The sequence below is a fragment of the Equus przewalskii genome, chromosome 7 (assembly GCF_037783145.1).
Source record: "Equus przewalskii isolate Varuska chromosome 7, EquPr2, whole genome shotgun sequence".
In the NCBI taxonomy this organism is placed as follows: domain Eukaryota; kingdom Metazoa; phylum Chordata; class Mammalia; order Perissodactyla; family Equidae; genus Equus; species Equus przewalskii.
Window position 1 is genome coordinate 94011636 of NC_091837.1, and position 25079 is coordinate 94036714.

Sequence of the window (25079 nt, forward strand, 5' to 3'; positions counted from 1 at the left end):
TGAGGCCCCCAGCTCGCAGGAGGAGCGGGACAAGGTGGAGACGGCCGCGGCTGCCCCTCCCAGGCCCTCCTCCTGCGGCACTTAGCTCAGGTCAGCGGAGAGCAAAGGTGACTTATTTCAGCCTGTCGGAAGAGCGCTGTTAGGGATGCATTTGCTCTCACAGCTCCCTGAGTCCCAGGCCAGAGGCAGGGAGCGTGGGGCTGCCCGGCTCAGGCTCCGTTAGACCGGAGGGCGGCCACTTCCTGCCCCGGCTGAGGCTCCCGCGGGGCCTGGGCTGACGGCTGGCCTGCTGCCTGCGCTCTCCCAGGTCCAGATCTCCCTCTGGGCCTTCGCACCTGGTGTTCTCTCCCTGGGCCCTTCCCTGCCGCCTCCCTCTCCCGCCTCCCTCCGTCTAGACCGGCCTCTCCTGGGAAGTTCCCGCGCCCAGGCTCGGCAGGCCCTGGCCCTCCTGCGGACCAGGAGCTCTGTGCGGACAGCCAGCCAGCCAGCCGACAGCGAGTGTGACTCCCACAGAGCGGATGTCATAGGCAGAGCTGTGGCTGGGCCCGGGGGCCCCTGGGAGCGCGGGGCGGGGGGCGATCTGGAACTCGGGGAGTCTTCCTGGAGTCAGGCTGAGCTTTGCCGCGGGCGACGGCTGGGGGGGTGGGGAGGTGGCGCCGGGGCTGAGGGGCGAGCGCGGGGCTGAGGGGCGAGCGCGGGGCTGAGGCGGGCGGCGCGGGGCTGAGGGGCGGCGCGGGGCTGAGGCGGGCGAGCGCGGGGCTGAGGGGGGCGGCGCGGGGCTGAGGGGGACGGCGCGGGGCTGAGGGGCGAGCCCGGGGCTGAGGGGCGAGCGCGGGGCTGAGGCGGGCGGCGCGGGGCTGAGGCGGGCGGCGCGGGGCTGAGGGGGACGGCGCGGGGCTGAGGCGGGCGGCGCGGGGCTGAGGGGCGAGCGTGGGGCTGAGGGGGACGGCGCGGGGCTGAGGGGGACGGCGCGGGGCTGAGGCGGGCACCTGGGGCTGAGGGGCAGCGGCGGGGCGGGGCGCGCACAGCCGGGCCGCCTGTGGGAGGAGCGCGGGCGGCGAGTGCGGGAGCCGGCCGGGCCTGTGCTGTGGGCGCGGGGCTGCGCGGGGGGAGCTGGGAGCTCGGCTCCGGACGTGAGCGGCGTCCGAGTGGGCGGCGCGCTCCGAGCCCGCCAGCCGGGCTCTCTCTGGGCTGGAGGTCCTCTCCGCCCGCCTCGCCTGGCCCGGCCGCCTCCGGTCTGTAAGTAGATCAGTCGTGAGGAAAACAGTAGCGCGTCCTCCGCACAGCAGGCTGCTGCCACCTCAACTCCTGCGCGAGGTGAGCAGCGTCGGCCGCGGCGTCACCGCCCTCCGCGCCCTCGGCCGGGAGCCGGTCCTGCGCTCGCGAGGGAGGCTGTGAGGGACCGAGCCGGGCCCGCAGCGGGGAGAGCCTCCGCGGGCGCGGGCCGCCCTGGGCCGGCGGGCGTTTCCGCGTGAGTGACCGCGTGCCCAGCAGTCCGCCGGGTGGGGCGGCTGTGCGCCGAGTCCAGGCCCGCTGCTCAGGGCCTCAGCTTCAGAGGCGGGGGGCGTGCTCGAGGTGAGCCGCGGCTGGTTTTACGTTTCCCCGGCAGTGATTCTTACAGAATTACTGTAAGGAGCGAGAATTTGCGCAGTGATGCTCATTATGTCTTGAATTGGTACAGTGCGTTTCTTCTTGGAGGCCAAAGAAAAGTATAACCATTCTCACTTTCTTTCGCATTTTAAAAATGATGGCTCTGAAACATTAGGAAGAGTTAAGGGACGGGGTGATCCCGGAAGGACCGTGTTGGGCCTGCCTGTCCTGATCCTTCCCCTCGTCAGCACCAGCCCCAACTGTTTTTAAAGCTGCTGTTTATTGCGTTTATTGAAAGTTTCTCTGCGTGTCCCTCACGTGAATGAGGCATCTATAGTTTTCTTAAGCGTGACTGCCCCAAATTTGGTAGGAATGGAAGGGAGATGTTTTCAGGTTAAGCTTCTTCAAAAATAAGTGATAAAATCAGTTTTGCCCTCAGCTGGAACACAAATAGAAAGAGTTGTGCAGGAAGCAATGTGTTGTTTTTATCAAATAGAATCTAAGCTGACTAAATTAATATTCTCCTCTGATCAAAAAACTGGCTCTAGAAGCTACAAGACAGTTGACAGAATTCAGTTTTACCTAGTTCGTGGTTTTTATCTTTATTCACTCCATTGTCTCTGTCTGGGAACGGGGACCCAGGGGAGGCCCACCTGGACTGTTGGTTGATTCCTCTGTGAGGCCTGACAGGCGTGAGGTTCGGGCTGGCTCTGTGGTGGCAGGCGTGGGTGCTCCCCCTCGACCCACTGCCCACGCGCAGCCTGCACGGGCACCCCCCACAGGCCCTGGGAGTGCGCTCCCCTCCAAAGGCACTCCTTGGAAAGAGCCTGAGTGCACCTGACGTCCCCAACCCCAGGGGCGGCGGGAAGAGTGGGATCACTTCATGGCCTCACTGGGACCCACGGAGAGAGCCTGGGAGTGCTGTGAGATGCTGGATGTTGTCCCAATCGGGCACCCAGGAGAGGGTTGGCACTGAGAGAAATTCTCCACTGCACACGTGTCCTTGAGAGACATTGAGCTTTGCAGGCGCATCACTAGGGTTTGGGGCTTGTCTTCGAAGCTCTACCAGCTGGAAGACAGGATAAAACACTTGAAAGCCTGTTTTCCAACAGTGTACAGTGGGCAGCAGGGACCAGTGCCCGACAGAGGGGAAGTGGCTGCTGAACTTCCAGGAGTAACAGCTGGAAATCCTGGAACCCTTCCATAGGCAAATATCTTAGGTTCAAAAGCATGAACCATTGAAAAGCTGACAGAATGGACTGTATCAGAATTAAAAGTCTTCGCTCTTCTAAAGACTACATGAATCAGATAAAAACGCAGACTGGGAGAAACCGGTTTCAGAACCCCTATCAGACAGGAGGTTTGTATCCGGAATAGTTCATGGTCTTCACACAGCTCTATTTTTTTAAAAAGACTAATGGTTTGAACATATATTACAAAAGAAGATTTAAGAATGGCCAATAAGCACACAAATCTATTTAACATCATCAGTTATAGGAAGTGTAAATTTAACCCACGGTGAGATACCGCTACACAGGCCACATTAAGAAGGCTGATGGTACCAATCGCCAGGAATGTGGAGCATGTTGCTGGAAGGAATGCAAAAGAGCGAGCCTACTCCAGAACACAGCCTGGCCGTTTTTGTAAGATTAATCACACGCTTCCACGTGAGCCAACATGAGTCCACACAAGGACTGGTACGTGGACATGCCCTGCTGTCTTTGTGGTACCCAAGATGGGACAACCCACCCGTCAGCTGACGGACAGGGGAACACATTGCCTTCAATCCACACAGCAGCAGAGGAGGGCAGACGACACACACCATGCTGGGTAAGGCTCGAGGCCTTTGTGCCCAGGAAAGCAGCTAGACACAGGGAGTTGGTGCTGTCTGATCCCATCCATGTGACACTTGGGGAAGCACATCTGCCCTATAGTGCCGTGGGTAGATTCTCCGTTGCCTGTCCTGGGCTGGGCAGTGTGCGGTGTTGACCCGGGATGGTCACAAGGGATGGAAATGCTCTGTATTGTGACCATGCAGGAAGTTATAGGACTGTAAACACTGTCCAAACTTGCTACACTGCACACTGAAATTACACCTCACTGGAATTCAGGAAGGTCACCAAACCCCCAATAGGATAAATTCAAAGAAATCCACACCAAGACACATCACAGTCAAACTTAGGAAAACTAAAGATAAACACCTTGAAAGCAGTGACAGAGAAGGTACCCTCCCTGTGGGCAGAACAGTTCCAGTGGCAGCAGGTTCCTCATCAGAGTACAGGCCAGAAGGAACAGCACCCCCGTCTCCAGTGCTGCCGGAAAGGACGGCACACGGCTCCATCCAGGAAGGAGTTCTTCCAGGAACCAGAGGGAAATAGCTGCAAGCCACATGTCCAGCAATATGTGAAGAACTCAGCACGCAACAGCAAGAGCAGTTTAACTAGAAAACGGATGACAGACATGAGCAGACACTTCGCCCAAGAGAAGATAGAGATGGCCAAGGCATATGAAAAGATGTTCACCATCACTGACCATCAGGGAATGCAAGTTTAACCCATGAGGAGATACCGCTACATACCTCTCAGAATGGCTAAAAAATCTGTGATAATACCGAATTATAGTGAGAATTCAGAGAAACTGGATCTCCTACATTGCTGGTGGGAATGTGAAATGGTGCAGCCACTCTGGAAAACATTTTGGTAGTTTCTTTAAAACACTAAATATACCACTACCATGTGACCCAGAAATTACACTTCTGGGCATATGATCCCATATGGCATTTCTGTCCAAAATGAATGAAAACTTACTTTCACAAAAAAAAATTTGTGCAGTGACTGTTTATAGTAGTTTTATTTGTAATAACTAGAAACTGGGACTAACCCAGATGTGCTTCAGTGAATGACTGGGGTACAGAGACTGGTTCATCCACAACCACGGATACTACTCAGCCATCAAAAGGAGGGAACTGTTGGTATAGCAACACCTGGGTGACTCTCCAGGGAATCAGGCTAAGGGGAAAAGCCAACCCCCAAATGCCATCTCCTCTGTGCTGTGTGCAGATAACCTTGAAATGACAGACTTATAGATGAAGGACAGATGAGTGTGACCAGGGCTAAGGAGGGGCAGGAGGGGAGTGGGCGTCTAGAGGCCCTGGGGCAGTGGAGGCTCTAGGGGCTGGAAGGGAGCGGTATCCGGAGGCCCTGGGGTGGTGGAGGCTCTAGGGGCGAGAGGGGAGCAGCATCCAGAGGCCCTGGGGCGGTGGATGCCCTGTGTCTGGACTGGGTCAGAGCCAGCACCCTGGCTGGGGGATTGGGCTACAGTTTTGCAAGATGCTGCCATTGGGGAGGCTGGGCAAAGGGCACTCGGGGTCTCTTTTTGTTGTTTCTGGTAACTATATGCAGGTCCATAATGATCTCAAATGAAAAGTTTAATTTAAAAAGAAAAAAAAATAGGTTCCGCTACCTGTGGGCATTTGTGGCTTATAGACCACATGATTGTGCTATGAGGTCAGTGTTAAATTTTAGGAAAAAGTGTACTTGGCTGCCCGCTTACTTTTGTTGTATTCAGTTTTGAGCCGCTGGCCTCCGATTGCAAAGGTCTTCGTGGTGTTGCGTGAGCTTCGCCCTGACGTGACTCTCCTCTCGGTTCCAGATATGCAACCATATACACCATGTTCCCCGTGTTCTCTTTAGTGCTGGACCAGGATGTGAAGCCCGAGATGGCCATGCTCTACCCAGAGCTCTACAAGGACCTCACCAAGGTACGCTCTGAGGCTAGGCTGCCTTTCCAGCCACTAGCAAACCCTCCTGGCATTTTATGAGAAGATTTGCTATGAGAAATGTGCCAGTCAGTCGTGAGGCAGTTTCCAAGCAGGTTTGAAATAATCTGTTCTCTGTCCTTCCAGATAACTTTTTCATTTCTACTAGTTATTTTTGGCATTTTCCTTTTGAGTTAAATTTCAAAAGGGGAAAACGTACCAGGGAAACTAATTGTTTTCTTAAATGTTTGCAATAAAGCTCTGATATCATGCATAAAATTATAATATTAAAGGGTGCTGTAAACCATTTGTGGAACTTTTGTGAATTTAGCAGATAGACTCCTGAGCACACCCAGTGCTGATAGGAGCTCCTGTCCTATTTCTGTGTAAAGGATGCTTATTGGCTGTGGCTGGACCTGGCCAGCATGGCTGTGTTGCAACAGGACCCTCTTCCTGCCTGTGTGCTGCATGGTGCAGCATCCACAGTTAGAAAACCAGGAGCCTTGACTAGGAACTTCCTGTGCGTGCCCAGTCTCTCTACTTATGGATTTCAGAACTATATCTGAAAACTATCAACAGTGTGTTTCTGCCCCTGAGACCCAGATGCTGTTGTTGCAGTAACGCTACTGGGAAGAAAGTCCACCCAGAAAACTATGCTTCCCTGAAGTTATGCAAAAGATTCACTCACTCGGCCTAAAACTAGGCTCTGTTAAGACTAAAATATATCTGAATGAAGTTTTGAGTTTATCACTTTTTTTATGAAAGTGTATGTTTATAGCATAGAAAACAGGCTGCATGGGGTGGAAGACCCACTTAACTCCCCAAATACAAATTGTGGCGGCTTTGGAATCTTCCGAAAGGCTGGCTTTTCCTGAACCAACGCTGAGAACAAAACCCACTAACCCCATATTAAATTTGGGTTTACAGTTGATAACCTGAAATTATCAACTCAGACGTTTAAAGCTATGGCAGTATGGTGTAATGAGAAAGAATTAGATGAGGCGTTAAGCAGCCAGACGTGAGCCCAGCTGACCACTAACCAGTCAGAGTGGTGCTGGAGCCACTTAGATCTTTGGATTTCTTGGTGCTGTAAGGATCTGATGGAATTAAGATTTTAAAGTTCCTTGAAAAAAATACAAAATGTCCGTATTACTTTTATAATCAAAACAAAAGTAAGGCTAGCTCACTAATATAGTGTAAAGTAGAATAAAATACCAAGCCTTATATTTGATAGTATTTGATTTGATAATAAGACATATATATATCTCAAGCATTGTTGTCATGACGCTAACATCACTGTGAATATTATAAGTAGAGGAAAACTCTTTGGTTTAATATCCTAAAATGGTAAAACCATTATCCTTCAGTAAAGCAGAATAGGATTGAAGATCCAAAAACTACAGGAAGCTATTGCAAATAATTATAATTTTGGTGGATCGTGTGTTTCCTTATTTCCAGAGACTCCAGAAATGTTGGCTTCAATACTGCCTCCCAAATGGAAGGGGAGACAGCTTTTCCTGTAAGAGTAGGAAACGAGATGAGTGACCCTAAAATTGGAGGCCGTCGGGATCTTGGTATCTAAGTTGCATTAAGGTCACTGCAGGACAGCCCGGTTGTTGCTGCCAGGTGGTCAAGGTGGGAGGAATTATCAGGAGGACTGAGTGCAAATGCAGACTTGACCACTGGCAGGACACATGTTTTCACCATTGTTAAGGATTTAGAGTGTACCCACAGCATCTTTCTTATGGGTTTCTGAGTTACTCCAAGTACAGTGTATACATTTACAGGTCACAGGTTTTTGCCTTGACTAGCCAGCTCATCTCTGACTATAGGCATGAGTCGGTCAATTCCATGCCATTAGCTGATACATTCAACATGAGGGGATGTCAGGAAACCATGTGCGATTCTGATTAAGCTGGATCACGTTAAGGGTACTACCTTCCCAGTTTTGGCAAGGTGGTCAACAGTTCAGAATGTGTCAGTATCCTAAAGTCAGGACCCCATTCCTAAATTATTTTGACAAGAGTTCAGTCACTTATTTTCTCTAGGATCTTTTTCTTCAACATCCAAAATCTGTACTGTTTGTCTTCATGGTGTGTGTGTGTATTTTTGTGTGTGTGTGTGTATTTGTGTGCGTGTGTGTATGAGAAAGATTGGCCTGAGCTAACATCCGTTGCCAATCTTCCTCTTTTCGCTTGAGGAAGATTGTTGCTGAGCTAACATCTGTGCCAGTCCTCTTCTATTTTATGTGAGACATGGCCATGGCTGGCTCCATGAGCCATGTGTAGGTCCACGCCTGGGATCTGAACCCGTGAACCCTGGGCCGCTGAAGCAGAGTGTGCGAACTTAACCACTACGCCACTGGGCCAGTATATACATCTTTAAAAATCTGGTATACTTCAAGTCCTTTGAAAACAAAGTAGCACTGAGGTACTGAACCACTTACCTTGATAAAAATTGAGAGTTTTTTTCTTATTGAAGCCAGAGAAATATTTTGAAGCTGTATATTGCTTCTGAACGTTGGCCAAGTTTTCTGAACATTACACTTTGCTCTGCTATCCAGTACCTTTGATAGCCGGGCACTGGGCGGTGGTGTAGCCCATCTGGCTCCATCAGTGTTGGCAGGTCTGTGGAGGGTGCTGTGCTGGGGCTGGTGGGTCCTGGTCTCAATAAGCCTGCATTTAGTCAGGAAAAGAAAATGTAAGTTCAGGATAAATTAAATAATAGTTAAACAAGAGCATAGGGCAGCAGCATAAAATAAGCCTCAAATTGGAATATAAGTAAGTGTCCAATGAATAATTTATCTAGGAGTTCTGACGAGTTCTGAGCAGAAATCTCAGGTCACAGTAACTTTATAAAATACCTTCAAAGATAATCAAGGGAAGCAGAGAGCACATCCCTTGCAAAACAGAGGAGAGTGCTACACTTTGACATAAAATACCCTGTTTTGATACTTATTTGACAGCCTGCTCTAACAAGATCAGCCAACACCTGCTGGGACACAGTGTCTGTTCAGTGACCACTGGGCAAGTCAGTTCAACAGAGAGGCAACATTTCCTCCTTCCTCCTAAATCCATATGATTTTCATCCCTTCAGAGAGTGATGTATTTGTAACAATAATATTTGGTATTCCTCTTTTGAAGGTCAGATTCTGCTTTGGGTTATTAAACTTTGATTGTGATGAGTACAGTCATTTCTAATTTTCTGGGTGCTGCCAGTATGATAGGGAGTTCGTCCTGTCTTTATGTATTTATCCCTCTCCTGACTCTACAGATGACTTTATTTGTCCTGAGTGGTCTATGGCCTCTTATGAAAAGCCCCCTGAGCTGAGATGCAGGGGTCAGGACTGGTAAGGTGACCATGGTCAGCCAAGCTTGCCCACGTGCTCCCGAGGCATCTCAGACTCGTAGCTGTAGACTCAGTCACTGGTACATAGTTCTGTGTTCATGATAAACTAAACTACTTACCAACTGTGGAGACACTGGCTGTGGTTGTACTGACTGTCAGAGGTCAGGTAGGTTCTTAAAAATCCGTGGAAGGTCAGATATTGAACTATTAGGACTACTTTACTATTTTTCATTTTCCGTTAAATATTCTCAAAATGGTTTTAGATTTTGAAATGTGTATTTGTATCCTTACGTAATTTTAATAATGATAGTGCTAAGGCAGGAAGACACTAAATGCAGAAATTAGGAAGGAAGAAATACAAATACCTGTTTGCAGATGCCAAAATCCTAAAGAATCCACAAAAAACCTCCTGGACTAGTGAGCTTAACTAAGCTTGCAGGATACAAGAAAAAAATATTTTTAATCATTTCTAATTGAAAACTAATTCAACAGTCTGGGTCTGAAAAAAATTTTAAACACTGATTATAATAGCCTAAAAAAGTGAAATACTTGATTTAACTCTAACAACGTATGTGCAGGGTCCGTATGCTGAAAACGAAAACACAGTGAAAGAGGTTTCAGAAAGGTGTAACATGCGTGTTCATGGATTGAAAAACTCCATGGTGTTGAACATTGACAAGTTGATTCTAAGATTATGTGGGAAGGCAAGTGAACTAGAATTACCAACGCAGTTTGGGGAGAGAAGAACAAAATGGGAAGACTCACACTCCCCGATTTCAAGACCTTCTGTAAAACAGCTGTGAAGGTGCTGTACTATTGGCAAAGGATAGACACATCAATCAGTGGAACAGAACAGAGAGCCCAGAAGGAGAGCCACACATGTCACCCAATGTTTGACAAACGTGAAAGGGAATCCAGCGGAGGAAGGATCATCTTGTCAACAAGGATGTGGGAACAATTGGTCACCCACAGGCAAAAATAGAACCTCAGCCCACACCTCACACCTTCTACGGAAGTTCACTCAAAATGGGTCATAGACCTAAATGTAAAATGTAAGACTATAAACCTCTAGAAGAAAACGTGCATGACCTTGGGTTAGGCAAAGTGTTTTTAGATATGGGGTCAGAAGCATGATTCATAAAGGAAAAAGTTGATAAATTGGACGTTATCATAATTAAAAACTTGTTCTGTGAATGACACTGTTAAGAAAATGAAAAGACAAGCCACAGACTGATAGGAAATATTTGCAAATCACACTTCTGATAAAGGACTTGTATTCAGAATATATGAAGAACCCTCAAAACTCAAAAAGAAAGCAAACCAATTTTTTAAATAGACAAAAGACCTGCATTGGCACCACACCAAAGATGATGTACAGATGGCAAGTAAACATATGGAAAAATGCTCAACATCATTTTTCATTAGAGAAATGCAAATTAAAACAATGAGATACTACTACAACCTATTAGAATGGCAAATATCTAAAATGCTAGGAATACCAAGTGCTGGCAAAGATATGGAGCAACAGCGGCTCCCACTCATTGCTGATGGAATGCACAATGGCACAACCACTCTGGGACACAGTTTGGCAGTTTCTTGTAAAGTTAAACATGTACTTACCATAGGACCCAGCAAGCCTACAGCTGAGTATTCACCCAAGAGACATGAAAATTTATGTTCCCACAAAATTCTGTATGTGACTGTTTATGGCAGCTTTGTCATAATTGCCCCAAACTGGAAACAACCGGATGTCCTTCAACCAGTGACTGGCACAGCCATACAGTGGGAGAGTGTTTAGCAATGAGAAGAAAAACCATCAATTCAACAACACGGATGGATCTCAGATGCGTTTTGTTACACAAAAGAAGCCAGACTCAAAAGTTTGTATGATCCCATTTATCTGACACTCTGAGGAAGGCAAACTACAGGGGCAGAAAACAGATTAGTGGTACCAAAGGTTTTGGGGTGGGAGGGGGTGACTGAAAAGGGTCACTTTTGGGGTGAGGGGTCTGTTCCATCTGGCACTGTGCTGGGCACGAGACTGCACTTCTCAGAACCCTAAGGACTGCGGCCCGCCCAGAGAGGAGTCGGGAGAGCTGGAGCGCAGACTGTGATGAATCTGACCACACGGCGCTGAGTCACAGTCTCATAGGGTCGGGGTGGGTGGGGGAGGAGAGGAGCTGCTCTAAGTCACTTTGGGAAAAGTGTCTGACTGAGTCTGCTGGGAGGCTGGAGACCAGAAGAGCCACGCACAACCCCGAACTCCGTGGGTCACGTGTTTCTGCAGGGACCTGCTCTGTGTGTGGCCCAGGGCTGAGCGGATGGTGCTGTGTGGCGGCAGACGAGAACCAGCCTTCTCACTATGAGGCGGGGGCTGCTGGGCTGGGGGGAGTCAGGTGATGCATGTTAGTGCAGGTACAGACAGATGCAGAAAGAAACACAGACACATGTGTGCACACATGTCCTAGGTCATCTGCTGAGCGGGAGTGCAGTGGCAGGGAGCAACCCGGTGTCCAGATCCCAGAGGAGATGCCACGCCGTCAGGCACTAAGTGGAGTGCCAGCACCTTAGACAGGGAAAGTGCAAGATGAGCCTGGAGCAGCTGTGAGCCAGAAAGTAAGGATGGGCTCAGAGATGAACACCACCAGTAATGGTGGCATGTCAGATGGCACAGGCCTCAGCCTGGAAGAGTGCCTGACAGCCAGACTTGGAGCATCTTGAGCAACAAGATAAATAACAGTGGTATTCCATTATAACCCCAGAATAAAGCCAACACCCCAAGTCCTTACTAATATAGAGAGAGAGAGAACCCCTCCCCAGTGGGGCATTCCGTTCCACAGGTGAGAGCATGAGGGAGCTGGGAAGGCACGTGGGAACACAGAGCAGTAAGTGCTGTGCAGAGGCCCCAGTGGGCACAGAAGTCCGTGGGCAGAGGAATGGAGAGAGACAGTACCTGCTTTGTCTGGAAGTGTCTTCCCAAGATAACTGGATTTTTTTTGTGTTTTTGTGTATGTGAGGAAGATTGTCCCTGAGCTAACATCTGTGCCCATCTTCCTCTATTTTGTATGTGGGAGGCCGTCACAGCGTGCCTTGATGAGCAGTGCTAGGCTTGCACCTGGGATGCTAACCAGCAAACCCCAAGCTGCCAAAGTGGAGCACGCAAACTTAACCTCTATGCCGCCAGGCCGGCCCAGTTTTCCCAAGATACAAATACAAAGGGAAAAAATGTAATTGAACAGCAAGAAACCCGGAAGACACCGTCTTAACCAAGTGGGCAGAAGTCATGTAACCAGTGAACACACGCCATGTCCTCCTAGTGCTGCACACTGGGGGACACGCCGCCCTTTCTGCCCCAACAGTCCAGTCCTTAGAAGGCAGCAGGCAAACGCACACTGGGGCATTCCACAGCATCGCTGACCGGAGCTTTGACAAGTGTCCGGGTCATTGAAGATGGGAAAGAGGAAGGGGCTGGCCAGATCTCCGGAGCCTCAGGAGATGTGATGAGAGAGGCAGTGTGGCATCCTGGCTGGGACCAAGGGGCAGAAGAAGGACACTTGTGGAAAAACTGTTGGCATCCAGATAGTTTAGTCAGACTGGACCAAGGCTAGTGCCTCATTGCTAGTGGCTGTTCGGGGTCCATGTGAGGACCAGCCGAGGGCAGCTGGGGAGGGTCTATGGAGCCATCTGTGCCACTCTCGACGGCACTGCAACACAGGTGGTTGACAGAGACGAGGCAAAGCCTAGAATACCTCCTCCTTCCTGGGATAGATGAAGAGAATTGCATTAGCAGAACTGTAGCCGTGTCCTTCCTAGATTCTGAAGCTTTAGCAAATCTCTCCCCCTGAGCCCCACCTGAAGCAGGTTAGTCCGGCAGTAAGCGCACTCTGGTGAGCATCTGCTTCTTGTCTAACCTGTTCAGAAATACTCTGTGTGTTATATTGCATGTTCAGTACTATTCTGAGAGTTATATTTCATTGGATGAAATTGAGTTCATCCCCTTTAGAATGAAGGAATAAGAACTTTAAGAAATCAATAACCATGATCTCAAACCAGTAGTACAAGAAACAGAAGTGTCAGTGGAGTCAGGAATCAGAATACCATGTGAAAAAGCGCTGTCCTAGCCGCCGCCCCGACCGCCCCTGTGCCCCTGTCTTCTGCCCCCTCTTCTCTCCTAACGAGCTCGCACGTGCTTGGTGCTTGGAAGCCCTTGCTTCCTGCCCAGAGTCAGAGCATGTTCTTTCACAGGTTTCCTCCTCGACCCCAGTGGGCACCAGCCCTGCCTCCCTTCAGAAGTTGTTCCGGCGTTTCCGTGTCCCCGCCCTTTAGTCGTCCTGAACCATTCTTCCACCCCCAGACTCCTCCAACGCAGTTGTCACTATGGGGATGTGAGAGGAAACACCCATCTTCCTTTGTTCCAGCAGGAATCAGAGAAAGTAGCAAGGAGGTAGACTAGGAGAATAAGTTAAGATGAGAGGAGTGGTCACAAACGTGGGGCAGCCCGAGTCCTGGCACTGCTGAGCTGTGGCCTCAGCACCCATCCTCCCTTCATGTGTAACCACACGTCCCGTCAGTGTGCACGTCAGCACGGCCTCTCTATGTGCTACACAGTGTGGCGCTTAGCGCTTCTGTAGCTCTTAACCACATTAAACAATCATATTAATAGTTTTATTCATGTGACCTTCAGGTGGGTTAATCTTTCCAAAAATTAGCTGGATTTTATTTTTTTACAGTTTTGGTCGACGTGTAATAGAAATGTATTTTCTGAAGTCTGTAATTTTAATATGAAAATATGATGACAAGCATTTACTGAATGCTCGCTAGGTTTGTGGCATTGTGCTTATTTAATTTTGTCCACATGAGGTCTGTACCGTTACCATTTCTGTTCACAGAGGCACACGAGTTAAGTGCGTGCCAGACATAGCTGGGGAGGGGTGTCCCTGGCCGTCCAGATGCTCAGCCGCATCTGCTCGGCACCTGGACAGAGTTCCTTGCGTGTGAGTGAGGGGTTGGTGGAATCATCTCCGTGAGGCCATCCTTCGTCTTCCTCAACCAGTGACAAGGTGCTCGGGCCCAGGAGAGCACCTGGACATGCAGCACAGATGGGCAGTGAATGAATTGCCTCCACACATAGTATATCTGTGCCACTAAGTGCAATGAGATTTTTACTTTTGTCTCTCAAAGCTGAAGTCTGGGACCCATTAATAAGCATCACATCCAGGAACAAGTGGTTCGTGTGTATTTTTCGCATTTTTTCTCCAATTATTTATTTTAGTGATGGTTTTTATGCTCACCCTATTGTGTTTGATTCATGAATCTACAGTCTGCTTGGACACAGGAGCACTGACTGCACCTTTGGTGAGCTGTCTTTAAAAACCGTCTGATGAGCTTGCATTTCCTAACGCGAGCAATAGCACAAATGCTCCCTTTTCATCTTTCAGTACGTAAATTGATAATTATGTCACATAAATTTTGAATAGATGTCAGCAAATCTGGCTACAATCTCTTATTTCTGTATAAAAAATTAAAGTTAAATTTTCTTTTAAAATATTCAAATAAAATTAGCCATGTACTTAATGACACATGAATTTTATCACCAAAGGCCCAACACCCGCTAGTATCCAGTCAGAGAAACACACTTGGGAAATATATGCTAAGAGAACCTATTAAAATATATAAACGTTTAAATTAAAGTTTTCTGCCTTTTAATAAATTGATGGCTTGAATCTGACTCTTCACACTTATGTACCCTAAGGAGTCAGGCTTGGCCAACATTTTCAGATCGATCCTTGTAAGCAAGGAGGACACTGAAGGTGCCGTACTCGGCCTGTGTCTCTTCTGAAAAGTTGTCGGCCGACTTGACGGAGATGGGAGTCAGACCTAGATCCCTCCAGTGTCATGGCCGTGTGTCTCGCTGTGTCCCTGGTGTCCTCCATCTCCTGTCCAGGTTCGTTTGTGTGTGGCATTTATCGCTCTGTCACTCTGAAACATCCCCCTCTGAAGTCGCTGTGCTAGTCCCTTCCGCGCTGGGGCACCCCAGTCGCAGTCGGAGCTCTGGACTCTGCTCAGGCACGCTGCTTAGCACTACCCACCTGCAGCGAGAACTTAAGGAAGTTGCCAGGCCTCTCATGCTTCCTCATCTGTAAATGGAAATGTTGTCAGCTCTATCCAACCGAGTCACTCTGTGGCTCCAGAAAATAGCCTCAGAGGCACGGGATCAGCACAGTGGTCACATGATGCTATGGTTCTGATGGTCTGTTGGGCTTTGTCCTGATGCCCAGGCCTTTAGCGACCCTCAACACCAACACGGTAGTACAGTCTTCTGTCTTGGATATAAATGTCTTTAGGAGTGGTTAGACAAGAGCACAGGCTGGCATTCTTCTGTCCTGGCCCATCCCTAATAACCTATGCTGAGCTTTAAAAGTGAAGGTTATTGCACAAGAAACCATCCTGTTTGTCTGTGTTGGACTTATTTGTGTGACATCTTTTCCAGAAAGGACCTAAGGGATAATGAGTTCTGACTTCCCTTGTAATAGACCACCCTTTTCATATGAAGAAACTAAAAAGTAAATATATAGCAATGTTTGTTCCCAAGCAATAAAGAAGTAAAGGGAAATTATTTTTACTACAAGGAAAGTCCTTCTCCCCTAGTGCATTTCACTGTTTGTACACATCAACGCCTGGGTCACTAGGAAGCCAAGGGACGTATAGCTACGGCTTAAAGGTCAAGCAAAAGAAAACAGCACCTCTCTAGGTGTGGTGTGCGCAGTGCACAGCTCGGACGCACAGGCAGGAAGATGGGCGCTTGGTTGGTACCTGGGCTGGGCTCGGGGGCCTGGGTCTGAGAAGTCCCACACGCAGTTTCTGGGACACACATCGCCATGCTGTTGCCCTCTATTAACTGAGCTGTTCCCTTCTTTGCCCTAGGGAAGATCCTTGTCCTTTAAGACGTTCCTCGTCTGGGTTTTAATCAGTATTTACCAAGGTAAGACGGGCCCCTTTCTCCTGGACTGAGGATTTGTCTTCTGTTAGCAGTGCTGTTTTCACGTCCCCAGTTAAGTTCCAAAAGCTTAAAATTTTGTCAGCATTTAAATACTGCTTTCTGTTAACCCTGTAAATCGATACTCCAGCAGCTGGTCTTCAGGCCTCGTCACACTGGGCGTGGACTGCTGTTTTTACTCACACATGTCACCTAAAATTGACCTGTTTTAAATTAAATGTGAATTCAGAAAATTGTTAACACACACTTGTCCCATTGTGTACCCTACAATGGTTTCTTTCACGGAGTGGGAGCAAGGCTCTGAGAATCTGAATTACATAATCAGAAGTCCTTGACACCCCATGTTTAGTGCTGCAGGTGGGCGGGCTTGTGAAAGTGTCTGCACAGGTAGACCAGATGTCCTGCGTTAGCGTGTGCAGTGTCCATGCTGATGGAGTACAGGAGTGCCCCTTCCTGCAGAGAGTAGAAGGCTCTTAGGCCTCTGCTTGATCCTCTTCAGCCACCAAGCTAGGACCACATCTTCTCTTAGTCATAACCCAGAGTTTAAATCGTTAATCTACAGAAGCGTGGATACGGATGTAATCCCTTACCCTTAGGTGTTTTAGTATCAGTAGCTATTTCTGTGATGGGTTTCCCAGCTGACTTCCCTCGGACTAGAACTCCTGTCCAAGCAGCGGATGCTGTCGGTGGGAAGCCCTCTCCACTCCCCTTGCTGTCTTCCAGGCGGCATCCTCATGTATGGGGCCCTGCTGCTTTTCGAGTCTGAATTCGTCCATGTCGTGGCCATCTCCTTCACGGCCCTCATCCTCACCGAGCTGCTGATGGTGGCCCTGACCGTCAGGACGTGGCACTGGCTAATGGTCGTGGCCGAGTTCCTCAGCCTGGGCTGCTACATCGCCTCGCTTGCCTTTCTGAATGAATACTTCGGTGAGTTGCCTTGGAATTCTTTTTCTTTTTCCTGAGGAAGATTCGCCCTGAGCCAACATCTGTGCCAGTCTTCCTTTATTTTGTATGTGGGATGCCACCACAGCGTGGCTGGTAAGTGGAGTAGGTCTGTGCCCAGTATCCAAAGCCATGAACCCAGGCTACCAAAGCGGAGCATGTGAACTTGAACCACTTGGCCACAGGGCCAGCCCTTGGAATTCTTTTTTGAATAATTATCTATTATTGGTTTTTAAGCATTTTTTTATTGTTACTTTTTATTGCATTGTCTTAAGTTGGCAGCCACAATAAAACCCACATCAGAAAGCTTCATTTTGATAAAAAAGCTTATTTTGATGGAAAGATTAAACTCCTTGCAATAATTTATAAAATTAAAATTTTCACCACGTTGGCTTTAGAAAGATATTGAAGTTGTGCTGGTTTTCAAGAGTTCCTTCCACAAGAGCCGTATTGTTTGTCCTTTTTTGTAATTAAAGCAGTGGGCACTCCAAGGAAGAGGGCTTCCCGGGTGGAGCCCAGGTGCCCACAGAGGCAGCACTCTCCTGCCGTCCCCTCTCGACAGAGGCCTCAGGGCATGGGGGTGACGGCTTCAGCCCCCATTAGCAGCCCAGCTGCATCAGCAGCATCTTCAGAGGCATCAGAGACATGGCCCTCGGCACTATGACTCGTCCTCCCTGCTTCTCTCCCACACCAGCCCACCTGTTACTAGCCAGGTGACCGTGACAAAGTGGTTCGACCGCCCTGAGCCTGTTTTCTGCAGGTGATGCTGGATGAGACCTGAGGAGGAATGTGAGCACGCAGGAAGTGGCGGTGGTTGTCATCACAGTCCTCATCACCACATTCCACGGACTGCAGAGAGAACAGGTCGGAATTGCCCAAACCTCCACAGCCTATGTGACTTGCTCACTCCTCCTTCCCTGAATTCAGGGTCCCCAGGAACTGACTGAGGAGTTGCCCTGACTCCATCACAGGTGCTCTGCTTGGGAGGAATCAGCTGTTGAGAAGAAGCCGCTGTGAGCTCACTTTGTGGAGTGCCTGTGCTGGGCACATACAGCCCTCTGTCCCTTTCCAAGGCTTCCTGCTTCCCCGTGAGCGGCCGGCCGCTCTGACCCACCTCACCTGACCTGCTTTATCAAACCCAGCTTCTCACTCTTCTCCCCAGATGTCAGCCCTTTCCAGCCAGAGTTTGAGAACACCCAAAGTTTGGTTAGTTACTTCCCTGTGTCATCCCAAATCGATTGACCTGGCTAATAGGACTGCATACGATTTCTGTTGTAAGGTTTTTAAAATCAGGGCAGAGAGAAGAGGAAGAATATGGCTGGATGAAGCCACAGGCAGTGTTTGTCCTCAGAGTTCCCAAAGCCTGGCTGAGCCCAGCGGTGTGGACGTGGCTCCTGCATCCACGTGGCACACTGGAAACCCCACTGAGGGGCCGCCTGAGAAGGTGAAGGCAGCGCTTTTCCTGGTCTGAGATGAAATTTTCCACAAGTTTTTCCAAAAAAGGGAGAACTGCCTCATGTCCCCGATGGTGTCCTCCCCATCTGTAACAGCAGCTGACCATCACCCTCTTGTGCTCTTGATGGCTATGCGAGGCCAGTCGGACATGTTCCTGCCACCCAGGTTACGGATGAAGATGCTGACTTCCATGTTTCTCATTTGCTAACATCTGTGTGTCCAACATGAACAGCAGACCTGGAATTTGAACTGAAGCTCACCCCAGGGACCCTGGGACTGACACCTGCAACCTGCCTGCCGTTAGTAAGTGAGCCCAAATCTCCATCAGGCCTCAGCAGACACTACTGCAAGCAAGCCCCTCCTGTAAGGTCGCGTTGCGTGCAGCAGGTGCCATGATTCATCTGGCACGGTGCTGGCCGTGAGAGGCAGGGGGAGCCAGCCAAGCCTGCTTGGCAGGCAGGATCCTCCTAGAGGAATGGAGTTGTCCTGGAGGGGAGGCCTGTCGATTCTGACGTCTAGACTGAAACAGGCTCGTCACTGGACCGCTCTGGAATGGCCCACCCTGACAAGCCCCAGCTGTCACAGGAGGCTGCCATCTGCCATGTGGTTCCTCGCTGGTGCGTGTGCGGAGAGCCAGGTCACCTGGGGCAGGGGGACCTCTGACAACACGGACGAGGGAACCTGGAGGAAACACACAGAACTTCAGAGGGAAGAGCTGCATCCATTAACCAAGAACAGAGCTCTGAGAACAAGAAAGAGTCCTTGGAGCCTAGAAGCCTGATAGCAGAGATAAACGGAAGGATTGGAAAATGAGTCACGGAGCCCTCCTGAAAGTAGAGCAAGAGGATGGACACTGAGGAAACCACAGGGTCATCTAGGAGGCCAACCCTATGACGAGTGGGGGTTCCACAAAGAGCGAGCGGAGGCAGTCACTTAGGCAGTGGCACAGAGAAAGTCCAGACCTGCAGCCTACCGTCTGTAAATGGGAAGGCCCCACAGGGCAGTCCCGCCCACACGTGAGCCAGGGTCCACGCCAAGACTTGGCTTTCTTGAAATTTCAAGAGAAAGAGAAAGTCTTGGAAGCGTCAAGGGAGAGGTAAAACCAGTTTGGTGCCACGAGTCAGGAGTGAGGGTGGCACCGTGGAGACGACAAGACAGAGCCTCGGATTCAGAGGAAAGAGGTGTTCACCTGAGGAGGGGAGCACCTGGGACAGCCACAGGCTGAGCCTGAGGAGGCAGGGGGGCTCCGGATGCGGGGGCGCCGTGCAGGCATGCAGGATGTGGGGAGAGCCAGCGTCAGAAGCATTGTCCACGGAGGCAGGCTGATTAGAAGGTGAACTCTGTCTGCACAGCGTCCTCAACCCTGCCCTCTGGGACAGGAATGTCTGCACCACATGCACACCTGGGGCTCCCTCTGCAGGAAGGCGGGGCCGGAGACCTGCAAGTTCTGCATGTTCCATGTTCACCGCACCAGCCTTTCCTGAACTGCTTTGTCCTGCAACCCCTCTGTGAGGCCTATTAACGTCCTATAGGACAGTGATGTTTCACGAACAGAAGGAATGGCGCTGCTGGGCACTCGCTCGCTCACGGGGGCCCTTCTAGGGTAGGAGGCAGATGCCTTAGGTCGCTCCCTTCGGCCAGAGTTCTGCTCCTGATATGGCTGAGGTCAGCCACCACCAAGAAAGCGTCTCGCCCCTGCTGGGCGGCAGTGGGCCTGGTTCCAGACTGACCTGTGTGGCCTCAGCCAGGTGCCTGGACCTCCGTGAAGCTGTGACAAGAACAGTGCCTTCACGTGGGGTTGTGGCAGGACCGCTGGCCCCCAGTTGTGACGTGCCATGGAAGCATCGGCTCTTGTCTTCCCAGGGACATTAGGGTGACTCGCCAAGACCCTGCCTGCACAGATGCCGGTCACCTCCCCAGGGGGCTTTTTAGGAACAGATGCAGGATCCTGTTGTAGGGCCCTGTGGCAAGGGTGGGATGGGGAGGGCCTCTCAGACCCTTGTAGAGAAGGAGCCTCGTGTGGTCAGAAATTGCCGTGAGTGCTGATGTGAAGGAGTGGAGCCAGGCTCTGTACCCAGGGTAGGCACGACGGAGGGCCGGTGTCCTCACGGAGTGACAGAGGGGCGGGTTCTTCAGAGAGCAGGCCCTTGACCCAGGGGCTGTGTGTGTGACTGACAAAGCAGGGAAGAGATGAGAGCAGAGTTCTGCGTGCGGCCAGAGATGAGAGTTGGGGAAGGCCCGTGTGGCCCCGAGAATCTGGAAGATTGGCGTTAACAGTGCAGTCAGACTCGCCCTCCTTCCAGTGCTGTCGGGCTGTCCCTGGTCGGTGATCAAGTCACAGCACCGCACTGGTGTTATGTCTGTGTCGGTACACTTCGGCACTGTCAGAAAGTGCATCTTAAGGCAAAGAGTGTTGACACTTGAAAATCGAAAGTCTGCCGCTGTCCAGACGCACGACCGCTGTCTGTGGGATACACTGACTTCCCTGGAAGGGGAAAGGATCCTCTGTTTCCACTCCGTGGAGTGAAGCAGTGTACCGTCAGGTTATTTTTGGTGAAAATTGATCGTAACCTGCAGCTACTGTATTATGAAAACCTCTCTATCCTTTGCACCAGAGCTACACATCACAAGATGGATGAATGTTTAGGCGAGTTTCAACAGCGGGAATTTGTGAACTTTGTTCTTTTGCATAACTACATATAAATGGCAGAGAAGTGAAAGGGATTCCCCTCTGAAAGCAGCAGCTGGGTGAGCTCACTTCCAGGTGTGCACTTAGTGGTGAAGAGATGGAGAGGAACATATAAAAAGCTAATATTTTTGTATTAAAAGAAACATCCGCCAAAAGAATAGCTTATAGCTATAAGAAATGGCTAATTTCAAGTTGTAATATTTCAGTTACCTTTGTTTTAAGAGTAAGCATTTGGGGGCTGGCCCAGTGGCGCAGCGATTAAGTTTGCACATTTCACTTCTCGGCGGCCCAGGGATCGCCAGTTCAGATGCCAGGTGCAGACATGGCACTGCTTGGCAAAAGCCATGCTGTGGTAGGCATCCCATGTATGGAGTAGAGGAAGATGTGCATGGATGTTAGCTCAGGGCCAGTCTTCCTCAGCAAAAAGAGGAGGATTGGTAGTAGTTAGCTCAGGGCTAATCTTCCTCAAAAAAGAAAAAGAAGAAGCATTTCATATATTTTCCTATATGAGTGTGAGAGAAATGGGTTTATCCTCATGGCATTTCATTTTAACATACCTTTCCTTCCTTCAGTAATACATACAGAACACACAACAAAACAAAATACAAATACTGCATCTGGTCCCTTGCTAGAATGAGCAGGCGTAAACTGAATTTTGAGGTGACAGACACGCCACGTCACGTGCACTGGGCAGGTGACGCCCCGCCCTGACCCTCAGCTCACTCCCCTGTGAGCTGGGGACAGGCCTCTCCCCTCACAGGGACACTTTGAGGATGAGCAACCACGTGCTCAGGCATTAAATTTAATGTGAGGGAACAGTGTGTACACAGCCCCTTTCACGGCAGCGAAAGCACAGCTGGGATATAGGGTGTTTTGCGTTTTGAGCCTAAATCCCTGTGGGACTTTGTGGATCTGGGTCCCGTAGGGGAATGTTTGGGTGTATGACTTCAAGCTGCAGTAAGATAACTACTGTATTTCAGTTGTGCTTAAAAAGTCATGTGGTGACACACAGTGGAACAAGGTGTGAAAACCAGAGTGACAAATGCTTTTCCCACTGTCGTTTTTATTGCTTCTTAATGTATTTCTTTATTTGTTAGCCAACCACTTGAAATATCCTGATATCCCTTAATCTGTCCTTTCTTGTCTTTGTCCTGTTTTGTCTTGAACAGGCATAGGCAGAGTGTCTTTTGGAGCTTTCTTAGGTAGGTGAAGTTACCATTTCTTTCAAGAGTATAGTTTAGCAGAACAGTGTTCGTCAAGATATGTAACTGATCTGGACAGCTCCCTCTAACTCACTGTTTGCCTCTAACTCGCTAACAGTAAGCATTTGCCGAGGGCTCTTCCCGCGTGGTGACAGGCGTGGGGCCGCCGGGTCCCCCTTAGGGTTCTGTGGCTCAGCGGACAGGGCCGGGACCCCAGGCACCCTAGGTCTGCTTGTGAGGATTCATGTCCGGAAGGTGACGTTTATCCCTCCCCGCAGCATTTTTGCCCTTTAATTTTTAGTGGTTGAGCCCCTGGAAAACACTTCCAGGATTTTTTCAGAGTATGGTTAAATACAGACCGTGACCCCATCCCTCTGGGTCCCAAACACTGCACACGGACCAGCAGGTTTTCCTGTGCCATTGTTTGGTCTGAAAGTCTGTGACTCCCACTAAGACGTCTTTTTATCCCACCTTCTGATGACCTAAAGAGGTTTCTGCCATTTGTAGACTCAAACTCTGTAAATGTCTGGTTTTTTGTATGCCTCTCCCCATGAGAATGTCACGTGGCTGTCATCTGACTGCAGCTTGTTACAGTGAGTGCAGAGGTCGGCCTGTGGGGCAGGGCAGGGCGACTGGAGAGGACGTGGTGAGGCTGAGGAGCACACGAGGCAGGCGGCAGCGACGTCTCACACCTCAGCAAAGTCGCTGCCTTAGAAGGAAACAGTTGGCCTAGATGGTCTAGACAGGTCACAGAGGCTGCGCTGCGTGGTGCTGCCTCCAGACCAGGCGCCACAATGCGCGTGCGCCTGCACACAGAAGAGTGGTTTAGTCACACACACTCTCTGAGACCTTGGCTCCATTTGTTCTATGGAAAGGATTCATTGTCCCTGGTATATGGGTAAAAACTACTGTGATGAAGAAACCCAAGGCTCTGCGGGGGCCGCCTCTGTGACGTCTGGTAGTGATTCGGGAGGCGCAGGAGAGAGCAGGCAGGAGGCGGGAGGTCTGCGGCTCGTGTGCCGTGGGGGCTGGTGGCCTCCTTGGCTGCCTCTTACGCTTGTTCCTGAATTTCTTTCCCACAGATGTTGCCTTTATCACCACCGTGACCTTCCTGTGGAAGGTGTCAGCAATCACTGTGGTCAGCTGTCTTCCACTCTACGTCCTCAAGTACTTGAAGCGGAAGCTGTCCCCTCCCAGCTACTCCAAGCTCACCTCCTAGGGCCGCGCATCTGCCAGCCTGGCTCCAGCACCGTCCAGTCGCTGCAGGGGATGCAGGGTTTGCGATGGCTGTGGACAGAGACAGTGAGAGGAACGGCCCAGGAGAGAGGCCCTCTGGGGACGGGCCCTGAGACAGGCACTCCTCCTCAAGCAGAGGCCGCATCCTTGCCTTTCTATTATTTTTCAAAACAATTCCAGATCGAACCAGCTTGTGTTTCTATTGAAAATAAGCCCTGATTATTTCACTATTACTGTAAAGCATTCATCTTACTCTACTGTTCTGAGACTAGAAATGAAAGTTTAATATTCTGCAAATTCTAATGTTCAAATTATTTCTTTGATGTTATAATATAGAAAGACATTCCTACTTAACTCAAATAAACTCCACATGCTCTCAATGCTGCTGTCTGTGTGAGCTGCTCCTCACCAGAGACCAAGTGTGCCTGTCAGTGCCTCTGTGGGGCACTTCCATGTGGATTCACACCCTCCTTGGCACCTCTTCGCGGTGCGCGCTCCTCCCTCTATTCACAGCATTCTCGGCACCTCTCCGCAGTGTGTGCTCCTCCCTGTATTCACACTGCCCTAGGCACCTCTCTGCAGTGTGCATTCCTCCCTGTGTTCACAGCATCCTCGGCACCTCTCTGCGGTGTGCGGTTCTCCCTGTAGTCACACCACCCTTGGCACCTCTCCGCGGTGTGCGCTCCTCCTCGTATTCACACTGCCCTAGGCACCTCTCTGCAGTGTGCATTCCTCCCTGTGTTCACAGCATCCCTCGGCACCTCTCTGCAGTGTGCGGTTCTCCCTGTAGTCACACCACCCTCGGCACCTCTCCGCGGTGCGCCCTCCTCCTTGTATTCACACTGCCCTCGGCACCTCTCTGTGATGTGCGCTCCTCCTTGTATTCACACTGTCCTCTGCACCTCTCCGCAGTGTGCACTCCTTCTTATATTGACACTGTCCTCAGCACCTCTCCTCGGTGTGCGCTCCTGCCTGTATTCACACTGTCCTCGGCACCTCTGCGCAGTGCATGCATGCTCCTCCCTGTATTCCTACCGTCTTTGGCACCTCTCCAGGGTGTGCGCTCCTCCTTGTATTCACGTCATCGTCAGCACCTCTCTGCTGATTGCACTCCCTTTTTTTTCTTTTTAATGACTGGCACCTGAGCCATCATTTGCTGCCAATCTTTTTTTTTTTTTTTTTTTTGAGGAAGATTAGCCCTGAGCTATCTGCTGCCAATCCTCCTCTTTTTGCTGAGGAAGACTGGCCCTGAGCTAACATCCATGCCTATCTTCCTCTACTTTATATGTGGGACACCTACCACAGCATGGCTTTTGCCAAGCGGTGCCATGTCTGCACCCGGGATCCGAACCAGTGAACCCTGGAACACCGAGAAGCAGAACATGCAAACTTAACTGCTGCGCCACGGGGCCGGCCCCTCAATCTTTTTTTCTTCTTCTTCTTTTCCTCAAAGCCCCCCAGTATATAGTTGTATATTCTAGTTGTAGGTGCTCTGGTTATGCTGTGTGGGACGCAACCTCAGCATGGCCTGTTGAGCAGTGCCATGTCCACGCCCAGGATCTGAACCAGTGAAACCCCAGGCCACCAAAGCAGAATGCATGAACTTAACCACTGGGCCATGGGGCTGGCCCCAGCACTGCCTTTTGTATTCACACTTCCCTTTCCAGTGGGAACCCACAAGTTCCTGAGTTCTGACATGAAGAGCTGTTCTCCTCACACACACTGAGGCCCAGTTGCACAGAAGGTTATGTTTCTCACATAGTTCCATGGCAGCTAAGAGCGTACATTCAAAGGCATTGCTGTTGGGTACACCTGTTTCTCGAGTCTCATCCTTTTATGTCTGTAAAATCTCACTTGAACTCC

The 25079-nt window shown here is 50.2% G+C and overlaps 1 protein-coding gene across 22 annotated transcripts in view; it reads left to right on the forward strand.

The window, feature by feature from the left end:
• ATP9B (ATPase phospholipid transporting 9B (putative)) overlaps positions 1-23596 on the forward strand; it is a 280418-nt gene extending 256822 nt beyond the window's left edge. For 10 of the 22 annotated variants that reach the window (XM_070627960.1, XM_070627962.1, XM_070627966.1 and 7 more), the window contains 5 exons: positions 5242-5350; positions 15620-15677; positions 16416-16619; positions 21948-21980; positions 23063-23596. In XM_070627960.1, the coding sequence (XP_070484061.1) occupies positions 5242-5350; positions 15620-15677; positions 16416-16619; positions 21948-21980; positions 23063-23199 (541 nt within the window). In that variant the 3' untranslated portion in view covers positions 23200-23596. The remainder of the gene's footprint in view (positions 1-5241; positions 5351-15619; positions 15678-16415; positions 16620-21947; positions 21981-23062) is intronic. The other 12 variants (XM_070627961.1, XM_070627963.1, XM_070627970.1 and 9 more) reach the window with 2 other exon arrangements.
• The last annotated feature ends 1483 nt before the right edge of the window (positions 23597-25079 follow it).